The sequence below is a fragment of the Strix uralensis genome, chromosome 1, assembly GCF_047716275.1.
Source record: "Strix uralensis isolate ZFMK-TIS-50842 chromosome 1, bStrUra1, whole genome shotgun sequence".
NCBI classification, from domain to species: Eukaryota; Metazoa; Chordata; class Aves; order Strigiformes; family Strigidae; genus Strix; species Strix uralensis.
Window position 1 is genome coordinate 95,993,855 of NC_133972.1, and position 14,171 is coordinate 96,008,025.

A 14,171-nucleotide genomic window follows, 5' to 3' on the forward strand; every position below is an offset into this window, starting at 1 on the left:
TAAATCTTTTTTTTCATTGTCTAACCATTTGCTATGGTGAATACCTTAGTTGATTCTGGCAATCAGATCTGTTTTTCTTCTTCATAATAACGATCTGTGTAGAGATAATTAATTTTTGAGTCACTTCTAATATAAAACATTTTAGGCACAGTGGCTAATGATGAACTTACGTTTTACATAACCAAAGTGGCAGAAGTGAGATCAGACATTACAGTAAAACTTTCTACATGAGACAGTTTCAGATTGATGTAAAGGTCAGCTCATTACTGTTGTACAATACCAAAGCAGATAACTGGTGTCTATGATAGGATTTTGCTCAGACTGGTGCAGCTTGGCTGAAATGATAATTTTCACGTCATTTAAGTCTCTTTTTCTCACTCTTTTGCAGTTAAGTAACTTGACAGAGATACATGATCAAATCAGTGGCATGGCTCGTTGTCCTTACAGTCCTCAGCACAACTCCACTGCTCTTCTCACTTCCAGTGGGGAGTTATATGCTGCTACGGCCATGGATTTTCCAGGAAGGGATCCTGCTATTTACCGCAGCCTGGGGGCCCTTCCTCCTCTCCGCACTGCCCAGTACAACTCCAAGTGGCTGAATGGTGAGTGCTGATGGACCATGAGACTCATCTTTTTTTAACCCATGTCCTCCATCTTCACAGTCTTGAAATTCCATTCTGAGAATTGGAATGTTTTTAGAGTATTGTTTATCTAATTTTAAATTTAGTTTGCATAATACATTTTTTTATTTTACTAGTATAAGTATTATGGCATTTAATTAATGTAATTGCATTCTGTAGATGCGCACTTATATATTTAAGTCATGTTTGCAGGCATAGGGTTGATCTGTACTGTGTCTCTCAGGTGTGCTTACATGGCAAAGCTGAGTCAGCCAAGAGCAGTAGCTTGCCTTGAGTGTTCTTTTGTTGAGTCCTTCAAAAACCTAAGGCAGAAAATAAACAGTTTAGAATGGACTGAATTCTCCTGGCTTTCCCTGCAGGTCCCAGACTTGACAAGCAGAAAAAGTTTTGCTTTCAAGCTTCTTAGGTGGCACGCTGACGTTTTTGACGCGTATTATAGCCAAAGGGCAGGGACTAGTGTGTAAAACATATCATAAAATCGTGTTGTAGCAATGACTCCTGTGTCATAGATGTTAATCACCTGATGAGGATTTCCAGCTGGGAAAAGTTGTAAACAGATAGGTATTCCTGAGATGTAATGCGGCCAGTTGCCATTTTATGTATTCCAAAAAAGAAGCAGATTCTTCTAAAATTAAAATTATTGTTTAACATAAAATGTGAAATTATATGTATTATAATTTTCCCATGCTTGTCCCAGTAGAAAAAAACCCATATTTTCATAACTCATACTACATGACATGACAGTCACTACTCCCACAGTGCACTTCATGTTATGATGGGATCATTCTCATGTTTGAAATTAAGTACAACTATAACCCCTTCTAGCTTCAGAATATTAGGTCAGCTGCAAGTGACAGACTTTATTTTGAATATATCAGTTCTCATATAATCTGAATGCTGAATTGTGCATATTTGCTTGGTGTATTTTCCTTGTACAAAGAAGCCATCAGAGGTAGCTTGGAGAAATTTGTGACCTTCCCTGAAGGTTATCTGATTTTAGAATATTAAATAACAAAACAAAACCAAACTGCATGGAACATAACAGAATTATAGCAGTGCAAAAAAAATGTGAGAGATAAAACTAACTCATTGTATAGATATCCCTGTTCTGGCACCTTTTGTCCACACAGCTGTGGTATTGGAACTAATTGCTGTGCCACACCTGGGTGCTTCTGTCAAAGGGAAAAAATTCTTCACACTGAATTTTCAGTTTAACTGGATGTGTTTTACACCAAAGGGCACACTAAAATTCCCCCCCAGACTCCTCTAATTAATCAGATTCATTGTATTTACATTTCGCCTATTTGAAGATTCGGTCGCACGTATACATTCTCTGTTAGAGGTCATTCTTCTGCCTCAAAACTTTTTAGAATTAAGTTGCCAGAAACGTGTGGCTTATGTCTTTGGATAGGAAGAACAAGATGAGTTTTGTAAATGGACCCAGTTCAAGCAAATCCAATAAAAGGCTGGAAGCAGCCCACTTACCTATGTGAAAGGGAGGAGGAACGCCTTCTGGGGTAGCTAAGAGTTTGGGATTCATCTTCTTGAGTTGGGGATTCATCTGCTTTTATGTCAATTTGTCTGCTCATATGTGACTCAGTGCCAAGAAACTGCATTATTTTTTTTGTGCTTGGACAGAAGTGAAGATTTTGCTGCTTTCAGTGAGAAAGTAACACAGATAATCCTAAAAGAAAAGTAAGGCATCAAGTGGAATGGAAGCTTCCTACTCAATATCTGTTCAGCAGCAGGAGCTGACAGTTACTGTAATTCAGCCTTGTTTTGAATTTTTCCAGTTTAAACTGAGTTTTGCTTTTACATCTATCTTTCCCTTAGAGGCTCAATGTTTTTTCTCACTTAGGTTTTCTACTCTGCAGATCACATTGGACCAATTCCAACCATGTCTGGGGTCAATGACAATACTCTACAATACAGCTGATTGTCTTGCTCCGTGTGTTATTGCTGTGCAATAAAGATGTTGATTTTAATGGCTAGCATGCTTCTCAGTGTATTCAAGGGTTTTCCATGCCGTCAGTCGGGCCAAAGGGACATGCCCATATGCTTAGGCAGTCTGCTGTCAGTGTTCACTGTAAGTTGCAGTGAAGGATCTTGGCATGGGAAGCTCTGAGTCTTCATCACAGAAGAAACCTTATTCCTAATCTTAATTGTCAGAAGGTCTTGTAATCACAGGGACCATGACACACGGTGTGGGAGGGGAAAATGGAGCTGACGTGTCATGTGGCTGGGGTGAGATCCCATATTACCATGCTGTGATTTCAGCTTCTGGAATCACAGATGTCACAAATAAAATAAATTTACGTTGATGGCCTGTCTGAGCTTTCCCATTCATTCTGGTTCAGCCAGAGTCCTGTATTTATTGTCAGGTTGTGCCTTCTACTAGGGTCTTGATAGGTCTGGAAGCAATCCACATCCTGAATAGGTAACTTAGCAGTTATTTTCAGCATATGTTACTGAGAATCATTCTGATCAGGTACTTAAACTTAGTAGAGTACAGAGAAGTCAGTGAACTTTCATTTCTGTATTATAATTTTCTTGATGCACTCAACACACAATTATCTGGGGTGATGAAGAGTTGGGATAGCATGGTTAAAAATATGGATTATTTAAGATATGTGTAAAAGCAAGCTACAGGAATATACTGTGAGAGTATAACTGAAAGGAAAAAGAAAAGTTCAATGACCCCTTGGTATGTGCAACACAAAGATCTTGAACAAGCACTGATCCAAAAAAGTAGATGGACAACACAGCAACACCGCCAACACAGAAATTCTGTTGTTGACTGGAGCTAGTTATTGTGGAGCCATCTTAGAGACTCTCTGAACATGCTGTTTGTTTACCCACTAGACAACCTGCTGACAATATTTGAGATTTGACTGCCCTGAATATTGTCTGTTTTGACAATTTTGAATGGAACAGTTGGCCAGATGTTACAGATATCTGCCAATGTCCTGAAAGCTTTTCCTGTTTTGGAAAATTTTAGAGTGTAAACAGTCATGTCTTCTTCAGTGATGGAGGAAAGAAGCATCTGGAGGCAGTTATCGAACTTGCTGTCTTTTAACATTAGATGTAGTAATCTATTCAGCTCTTGATTATCTCTGAATATGATTGCCAGTTATAATATTTTTACCTCAGAACTTCTTTCCTCTTCTACAAAAATAAATTAATGCTCTGCCTATGGAGCCTATCTCTGTCTTCCTGGTGCTTTTATAGACAACATTAAATGCAGCTGGCCCAAATGCAGTGAGCAGGTTTTTGACCACAGTCATCATGCAGATTCTGCTTGTCTCCATGAGGAGATGTTGTTGAAGGACCAGACTGCCTTAGTGCTCTTACCTGAGCATTCACCATAGTTCAACAGTTCTAAGGTTGGGTTGCTCACAAAGAATTTATCAGCTGACAGTGAAGAGACAGACCCCATGTTATCCTCTCCTTTCTTGCCAACCCTGTCAGTACTCTGTCACTATTCTCAATCAAGAGGAACATGATCACCCAAAAGTGTTAATAACTGCTGCAAAACAGTGCTCTTCCCATCCAACAGCCCAGCTGGCTGCAGGTTAGTAAACCTGAAAATGTGAAACAGAAACCCAGCTCTCTCTGTAATGATGTCATGTTTTGGCCTTCTCTTTTTTCATGTAGAGAAAAAAGTAATACTTGAAGTTACTCAAGTGAGTATATATATGCACAAACAATTGAAGAAGGTAGAAAGACTGCTTACCAGTAAATTATTCTTTAAGGCATGTTATTCTGCTACCTACTCTCCTTTCTCTTTCTTTCTGAGTCTGTGTTGAAGTACAGTGCTTGAGAGAAATGATTTGAGCTAATACAGCACACATTGAGGATTAGGTCTAAAGCGGACAGTTCCTTCATTGATTTCTCTTCCTGAGCAAAGCAATCAGCAAGACCTTGAGCTTCACCCAACTGCTCAGGTCAGTAAAGGGCAGCATGTTGCTAGAACATTTTAAAATTACCTTTGGAGTATTTAATAATAAGAACGGTCTGCCTTAGCAGTCTGCATTGGACATTATTAACTGATAGCAAATAAATAAAATATTTCATTAAGAAAAAAGTACACCTTGACTTACAGCTGGCATGCTGTTTATTTGAGAGTCTTTAAGCTCTCAGTGTAACACAGAGTTTAAATCATATCCAGATTTGATTGTTATAGAGTGCTTCTAATTAGACTTTGCTTTAGAGTTGATCTGCAGAGTGCAGCAGGGGCAGAATTTGTCATCATTTGCTCTAGAGGACAGAGGTAAATGGAATAGTTATGTTTGTAGTCCACAAGCTCCAGAGGGTCCAGATTGGCGAGGAAAAGCCTCTACTGCTTAGACTTAGAAACTTTTTCTGTAGTTGAACATTTGCAGTTAGTAAAGGTATTTCTCCTTTCAATTCACCTCCTCAAGACAGTAAATGTTTGATCTGATGCCTCAGTGTGAAAGTTTGTGTTAGTCTATAATGTCTATTTGCTTCACTTAGCCAATAAAAGGGCAAAACAGATTAAAGAAAAAATTGAAATCCCAGTCAATTCCTTTCTGCTTCATCACATGGAGAAACACTGGGACATTTGGTTTTGTTATTTGCCAGATGCCTTTGCTTACAATGGCTTGGATCTCCAACTATCTTGAAATACAGTGTAGCTGTTTTTTTTATTTTAGACATCCAATGGTAGATGCTATTGAAACACATTAAATAAATAAAAACTTTGTTCTAAATGTCAAGCCACTCAGTAGGCAGACCATAGATGATTAAAATGTAATCTTATATCAGATGTAGCCCCAAAACAGAAAAATATAAAATAAAATTTCATACAGATTAGTAGCATTTCCAGCTGACAAGAGTATAGAAATGTTTGGATTGTTCTGCTGGTAGACATAATATTATCACTTTTTCCTCTTGCTGCGCTAAGCATTTGGTTATTAGGTACTCTTAAAGTAGTTCTTCTGACATCATTTTCTTAGAAACATTTTACTTAATAAAAAGCTTATTAATCTAGAGTAGGTACTTTTGTTCTTCACAAGTAACAGTAAAAGTACAATTCCTACAAATGTGGTTTCATTATCAGGGTTTAATAGAGCTCTGAATCCATTCCTATTATTGTTTGTTAGCAGATTTTTATTATAACTCTTGCTGCTAGTAGGATATGTGGAGAGAAATTATGACCTAAGAACAAAAATTAATCCTTTCACTTTTGCTTTTAAGGATTAATGGAAATGTCTATAATAATTCAGGGTTATCCTTTCGTTTTTCTGTTTTTTAATGAAAAGCCTTGTAATTACCTAGTGCAAGCTTTTCTCATTATGTAATATTTTATGTAACTCAAAACCAGTGTGTTCTTGAGATGTGCAATTTGGTCTTTAGCTTTCAGATAAGAGACCTGACTGAAAATATGCAAAGCATATGCTACCAGTTGTTGCTTATTTTGCAAGACATTAAATTGTTACTTTCCTTTGGTTGTGCGACACATAAGGTTGGTTCTGTTCTGTTGTACTGCCAAGTCCACCACTAAACCATGTCCCTAAGCACCACATCTACATGTCTTTTAAGTAACTCCAGGGATGCTGCCTCAACCACTTCCCTGGGCAGCCTGTTCCAATGCTTGACAACCCTTTCAGTGAAGAAATTTTTCCTAATATCCAATCTAAACCTCTCCTGGTGCAACTTGAGGCCATTTTCTCTTGTCTTATTCCTTGTTACTTGGGAGAAGAGACTGACACCCATGCTGCTACAACCTCCTTTCAGGTAGTTTGTAGAGGGCGATGAGGTCTCCCCTCAGCCCCCTTTTCTACAGACTAAACAACTCTGGTTCCCTCAGCTGCTCCTTGTAAGACCTGTGCTCCAGACCCTTCACCATTGGTGAAGCTTCATTGCCCTTCTTTGGACATACTCCAGCACCTCAGTGTCTTTCTTGTTGTGACAGGCCCAAAACTGAGCACAGTATTTGAGGTGCGGCCTCACCAGTGCTGAGTACAGGGGGACAATCACTTCCCTAGTCCTGCTGGCCACAGTACTTATGATACAAGCCAGGATGCTATTGTCCTTCTTGACCACCTGGGCACACTGCCCGCTCATATTCAGCTGCCTGTCAACCAGCATTCCCAGGTCCTTTTCTGCCAGGCAGCTTTCCAGCCACTCTTCCCCAGGCCTGTAGTTTTGCATGGGGTTGTTGTGACCTGAGTGCAGGACCCAGATGTTAGTTACAGGCAGCACTTCCCATGAAGATGGGATTTTTTTTTCTTCTTACCTACCCTAGGTAAAACAGCAAGGTCTACCTTCCATTTATGAAAAGACTAGGAGGCTACTGAGGACAGAGCCTGTTCTTCTATATCTCATCTAGCCTGCTCATGTCAGGTGCCAATCGGAGAGGCTGAACAAGGAAGGTAGAAAGGCACCCCTGCAAGCAGATCATCTGTGCCCAGCTGTGGAGAGGCGTGACAGGAGCATCAGCCTCGTTAACACTGCAGGAAACTATAATACACAGTGAGCCAGAGAATGAAAGAACTTAGAACTGAAATACATCTCAGCCAGGGGAAGGTAGAAAAAGGGACAAATTTTGGGGAACATGAACACACGAAAAACATTCACCAAAGAAGGGAGAAAGACAGAAATATTGGAAGGCACAGATAGAATTTCATCAGCAGACATACTGAGCCTTATGGTGAAAGGGAAAGGGAGTGATTATGAAAGTGAACTCTGGTTTCCTTTCTGTTATGAAAAAAAAAAAAAAAAAGGGGAAAAAAGAGAGGACCAAGTCTGCAGGGAAAGCCCTTTGACTGTCTCCTTCCCTGTAAAACGAGATCAGAGGAAGGAAAAAAAAAAAATGGCAGTCAAAATGTTTGGAGGGAAATGGGTAGGCCATCATATTGGGTTTTCTTCCCATACCATACTTGCTGGTTGGCAAAATCTGCTTAAAGAAAACTAATTTCTGTTCTTGTGTATGTGGAATTCTGGATTCAGAGTTTTAAGTAACCATCCAAACTTCTACATCTTTTGATAGATCCCTATAGCCCAAACCTCTAGAGATTCTGAGGGAACTGAGGTAGTCCTGTGTGGTTTTGATCCTTGCCCGTCCCCCATATACTGCTGTGCAAGGTGTCTATCCGGTGAATGTAGGTGATGCAAAATCCACTGAACTCCAGATGGGACTCTTAAGGACTTGAGTAGGTATTAATCAGAGTAGAGAATGGTTTCTGTCACTAAGTTTGTCACTGGCAAATTTGCATCAGCAAAATGATATAATAAATTGCAGAATATTATGCCATGTAAGAACACTTTACCTTGAAAATGAAGAAGATGTATTTGAAATAAACAACAGACAATAAACCAAGGAATTTTGTAATGTCATATTTGAAAACTATTTTTCAGGAAAGAAATAATGGCATTTCAGAATTTATTAGAGTACATCAGTAAAATGTAATATCTAATGAGTGCATCCACTTTTATGATTATACTGAATTGTATTATAAAACCTATCATCAAAATAAGAAAAGACTGGAAAAAATGTCTGGCATACACAGTTTTAGTGTATTCTGCAGTCCTTGCTCTTCCATACCCATAAAATCTTCAATTTAGCAAAATGAAAAGAATGTAAAAGAAATCATGGAGAGCTGAGGCATTGCAGAAGAAATACTAGTCAAATAGACTGGTCGCCAGCTATGCTATGACAGACTATCATTTTAAGCATGTGTCCTAGACAATTATGAAATACAGAGGAAAAATAGTTATTAATAAACAATGATTTCCATCAGTTTTATACCAGGACTTAACATTTTATAGTTCAGCTCCTGAGGATGGATAGAGCTATGATAAATACAAATTATATATTACTTCTGAGATGTTTAACACTGTAGGGAAATTTTATTCTATGATTAAGATTTGTCCTTAAGCATTCATGAGCAGTGATGCCTTGGTCAGCCTAATGCAAGATCTATACTGTTTTCCAGCAGCTGCAGAGGGCTACACTAAATAAATATATTTAATGAATATATGGGGATGGCAAAAAGCAGATAGGAAATGGACTTCATTAAATATGTCAATAAAGTGAAAGAAAATAAAATAGACTGGCACATTTGGAGCTTAAATTTTTTCCATTATTTTGAACTTCTGTTTTGGAGAGCATTTCTCACTGGAGGTTGAACCTTATTCAAAAAACCTGAAAAGTATCTTCCCAGAATTTAATGCTATTAAGTATTTGGCTGAATGCAAATATTTGAAAGAAATGGATCTTTAGAGACCAACAGTATGACGGTGTGATTCACCGATCTAGTGAGGTCAGTGAACAAGCTCCAGACAGATGTTGTTTGGCATTAGACCAGTATCTAGACTTCTGATTTTTAATATATTATGCATGCATATATCTATGTGTGTGTCTTATTTTGTGTATATATATAATCTGATCTGTGTCTAGATCTGACAAACTTCTAATTTTAGCTTTATTTTCACATTTCAGGGGCTAATTTCACTTTTGATCGTGTCTCTGAATGCATCACATTTGAGATGTGAGTGGTTACTTCTCACAGGGACAGTCAGTGGAAATCACAGCTCTTTCTTGCTCAGAGTAGGCTTTGGACCTTATAATCCTTAAGGTTAATTGCTGTTACCTCCAGAAAGACAGATCATTCCCTGTCATTTGGTTCACTCTGGAAACAGTAGCATCCACTAACTAGGTAAATTAAGTCATATTATTCTACTTCAGAGGATGTGGAGTTTTAGAAAGTAAAGAGCACAAGCCAACTTTCTTGCTCCAAAGCTCAGGAAGTGAGAAGAGGCCAGGACTGCTTCAGATGCTCGCTCTCTCAGAACTCTCTCAGGCTCCCGTTTCCCATTGCTTTTCCCAGAGGAAGTTTTTGTACAGTTCCTCTCATCCTTTTACCCACTTAGACTACATCTACAGCACTAAATAAAAAAGGTCCAGGAAGTAAGCTTACACACAGCACCCTTGCTCATCCATATTGCTTAATTGTTGGCTCACTTCCCAGCCTTGTTTTGGACAACTCCAGCTACTGCTTTGCCAGTGAAAACCTGGGTGTGACTCAGGGAGAAGTTTGCTTTATGCACTGTTAACAAGAGGCAGTACAGGTGGGGCTGCACCCTTTGGCTCCTTCTGCCCTCCAGAGTGCCCCATCCCATTCCCAGTAAGCTTTACACTCCTGAATCCCCTGATCTGTCCTTACACCGCTTCCCAGGGCATGCAGTGCACCCTTTCTTTCATGATACAGGAATGCCATTCTCTGAGCTGCAGCTTTGGCCTGTGCTGCGCGGCAGAGCTGCAGCCAGTCCCTACAGGAGCAATCAGCACTATCAGACAGCATCAGTGTGTGGCCGTGGCAGTGAGTGTGGACTTGGTCTCTTTGGTCTTCAAGTTCCCTGGGTGGGTGGAAAGGGAGAATAATCTAAAGGGACGCATTGTCTCTTGCTAGTAAGTGCCTTTTCATTAAGAGCAGAGGCCATGCTTCCCAGAAAATATAGGTTTGTCTCCAGCCATTAGAAAAACAATTAGATTATTAGAGCACTGTGTTCAGCTCTGGGGCCCCCACCATAAGAAGGACATGGACCTACTCGAGCGGATCCAGAGGAGGCCACAAAGATGATTGGGGGGCTGAAGCACCTTCCCTGTGGTGACAGGCAAGAGAGTTGGGGTAGTTTAGCCTCGAGAAGAAAAGGCTCCGGGGAGACCTTACAGCAGCCTTCCAATACTTAAAGGGGGCCCACAGGAAAGATGGGGAGGGACTCTCTATCAGGGAGTGTAGTGATAGGATGAGGGGCAACGGTTTTAAACTGCAAGAGGGTAGATTTACATTAGATATAAGGATGAAGTTCTTCACAGTGAGGGTGGTGAGGCACTGGAACAGGTTGCCCATAAAGGTTGTGGCTGCCCCCTCCCTGGAAGTGTTCAAGGCCAGGTTGGACGGGGCTTTGAGCAACCTGATCTAGTGGAAAGTGTCCCTGCCCGTGGCAGGGGGGTTGGAACTAGATGATCTTTAAAGGTCCCTTCCAACCCAAACCATTCTATGGTTGTATGATATGATGATTATTTCAGATTGAAGCGCTATCTTGACTTCATACAGTTCAGTTATCTTTTTTGCAATAACTTAGAAGAGTCTATGGCAAAATGTCCTTGCAGGATAGTCATGCTGCTTTATGAAGGAAACTGTAAAGATTTCCAGGCTTTGTGCTGAGTAAGAAAACTTCAGAAATAGCACACTACAGAGTGTTTGTCCCGAGGCAGCACTAATTCTCCACCTAGTGCTTTCAGTGCATGGGCTTGTGTATCTGTGTAGCACTGCTTCATGGTGTACGCTGGAGATCTTTGTCATGTCATGTTGACAAACTCATTTTCTTGCTTTCCTGATTCCATTGGCTCCATTTAATTTGGGAAGGTCTAGTCAGCCTGACGCATCTATAAATTGAATATTTAAAAACCCATAAAGGTCATATACAATACTCGTGGTTATTACAGGTTGACATTCTTACGTTGTTCCATACTAGCTGTATCCTTGTCACATCCTTGCACTTGTGGTGATCTAATAATTCACAAATGGAATGTGTTTACCCTTCCAGAACTATTTGCAAATTCAGCAGGAAACAATAGAGTCACTTTGTTTGTTCCATGAAAAACTTTTATGGGAAGACCTCCATGTCAACAAATAGCAGTTCACAGCACAATATCTGGAAACATATGAACTAATTTTTCCTAGATGGGAATCTCCTTTTTCCTTTGAAGCTTTGAAGTGATTCAGTTCACTTTTCCCAAAGAGAAAATGAAATAAATAAAGTCTGACACGATAATCCTTCCATATCCACAGAATTCCCCTAGGTAGCTCTGAGTTTATTACATTTCATGCTAATGAAAGCAGTTTTCACAAGTTTCAACAGCAGGTCACATTTTCATCAGTTCATAATCAGTAAAGTATATGCATAGGTGTTTGCAGATGTATATATTGTTTCTCAGTTTTGAATCTGTGAAATATGAGTACTAGTTTTTATTTATACATGTATTGTGATTATCAGTGAAACTTTAAAATATTGTCTCTTGAAAGATTGACATGGATTTTTCAAGAACCCTAAAAACATTCTGAATGCATTTCATATTTTTTTATTCTTACAGTTTGTGAAAATTTTATTTGTAATTCATTATTCTACACACTTTGAGTGCTCCTAGTAGTGTTTTTGGCTCTGCAGTGAGATCCTATTATGCCAGTGTAGAGACCTTTTTATTTCAGTGGGCCTCCAGCAAGAAGCGTCATCAGGCCTCATTGCAAGGCAGGGCCTCTGTATTTAATGGTTCTACAGGATACTTTTGTGGGTGGATCAAATTGATATTATTTGCACAATAGGTAGAATCTTCTTAAATCAGTTGAGATATTTTTGAGATCATTTCAAAGAGCAAGCAGGGTTATAGGCTACAAAAAGTCAAACACAAATTTTAGGTTTTCATTCTATTTCAGGTGGATTGTTTTTCTTAATGTCTACCTTTAGTGGATATTGCTGTAAGTAAGACCTTACCTAAGTATGGTGGACAGGTAGCCCAGGTTACACTCAGACTAGTGAATGCTTTTTCTTTCTTCCATATACAGTAGTTCCATCCATGAGTATAAGAACAATCTGAAAGGATATTGTGTAGAGCGAGGGAAGAAAGTACATTACAGATTAAGATAAATCATGGCTGTATGTGGTATGGATATAAACTGAAGTTGAATAATGAGGGACAGTGGGTTATTTTTTTTTTTTAGTTAGCCTGGTATTCCTAAAAAGATTTTATTTCTAGTATGTTTTAGTGAAAAAAATACAAGTTTGTTCCATAGAGCTGAAAAAATTGAATTGTATTGAGAATGAATGAAACATAATTGGGCTTTATAATAAGAAAAAACTTTGCATACAAGTATCTCTGGATACATGTTTAATATTTGATGCCTGCCAAAACTGTCTAACCTGTCTAGAATGTGATGGTATACAATTTTGTGACTTTTAGCCACATATTTTTGTCATCTTACCATTAATACTTGTAATTAAATCTTATATATCATTCTACCCTGTTACCTATTCAGCAAAGCTGTGCATTTTTGGAGAAAAAAAGATTAGCAATGTTAAAAAGCAAGGTCTTTTTTTCAGCCTTCTCCAGTTTCAGTGTTCAGTGTGTAAATGTATAACAGTATTACATGTTATATTTAAAGAGTGAGAGCTCATGAGCAACTAAGAATCATTTCTACAAATCTATAAACTCAAATAATGAAGTTTAAAGGTTTTGAAGCCTTTGAAGCAAAATTCCTATTGCAATAGAAATTTTACACACATGGAATGAAAATATGAGGTTCTAATAGGAAAAACATTACTAATAGTTTAGCTCCTCGTATATTGTCGATCCAAGTTTACCTTTATTTCTATAGCAAGTCCTGTCAAACTATTTTGCCTTTTTTTTTTTTTTTAGACACAAATGCACTCATACTATCTAACTTATGGGAGCTCAGGATACCAACAAGTTCTCAAAAGTGTTTCGTTGCTATCTTCCAGCAGAAACACCTGTGCAGATCTGAGTGTGGGGAAAATCTGGTGTGTTATGGACTAATGTCAAGAAAGTGCTTAATATGATAATGAGTGAAAGTTACAGGGAGGAGTGAGAGCGCTATCATATTTGCTCAGATTCAAATATCCTAGGCAGCTTGATGACCATTGCTGCCAAAAAACCTGCCCTGGAGACTCTCAGCATAGCAAATAGAGAGGGAAGCAGCACAAGAGGCCACATAAGCTGGGAGCTGGGCCATCTTTGGAGAAGAATTGTCTGGCAGAGTTTGGACTGCCACGTGGAAATGCCAGCTTGCTTGTCATTCTAGTTTGCCTCAAAAGTTTTGACAGGTTTGACATGTTCCTGCAAAATGCTTAGATTCACTTACAGCAGCTTTTTTCAATACAATAGTACTGTCAAGAAATGTTTACCTATTAAATTTCTTTGGAGTGTTTCCTCGCAATAGATGTTTTCAAAACAGTTTTGTTAGTTTCTTTGTTTTCCCACTTTAGAATAAAATTTTAGAACCAAAACAAATTTTGCTTGTTTCTGAGGGACACCAGTGTTCTGTAATGGTTCTTTACACAAGTGGGGCTCTTCTCTACAAATCTGTGTATCGAATTTGTCTTTCCTTTAAGAACTCACCAGGTTGTCAATCTCTTTTAAGGTCATGGACTCTCCCTCAGTTTCAGTAATCCTTATGGGAAATGGGCCACATGTTTATTGTCTTTGGTATCTACTGTTTCTTTTTTTCTTTTAAGAAATTTTGCCATCTGTTGTTTTCTAGATTTTTTGGGGTATAGTCTCTAATTTCTCCTGCATCACCGTCAGTTTCTTTGATCAGTTTTAAATATTTTTTTTAGAAAAAAGAAAAAAAATACTCTGATACTATCAAAAGCTTTAAGTGAGATAGGGCTGAAATGCAGTTATCTTGCCATCAAATGCTCTTCTGTAGCGTTCTCTTTCTTTTCATTATAGCCTCTGAGCACATTCTTAGTCACACTCGGTTACCA

At 38.7% G+C, this 14,171-nt stretch overlaps 1 protein-coding gene across 4 annotated transcripts in view; it reads left to right on the forward strand.

Moving 5' to 3' along the window:
* Positions 1–14,171, forward strand: part of SEMA5A (semaphorin 5A) — a 354,251-nt gene that overhangs the window by 203,945 nt on the left and 136,135 nt on the right. For all 4 annotated transcript variants that reach the window (XM_074874592.1, XM_074874601.1, XM_074874608.1 and 1 more), the window contains one exon: positions 389–602. In XM_074874592.1, the coding sequence (XP_074730693.1) occupies positions 389–602 (214 nt within the window). The remainder of the gene's footprint in view (positions 1–388; positions 603–14,171) is intronic.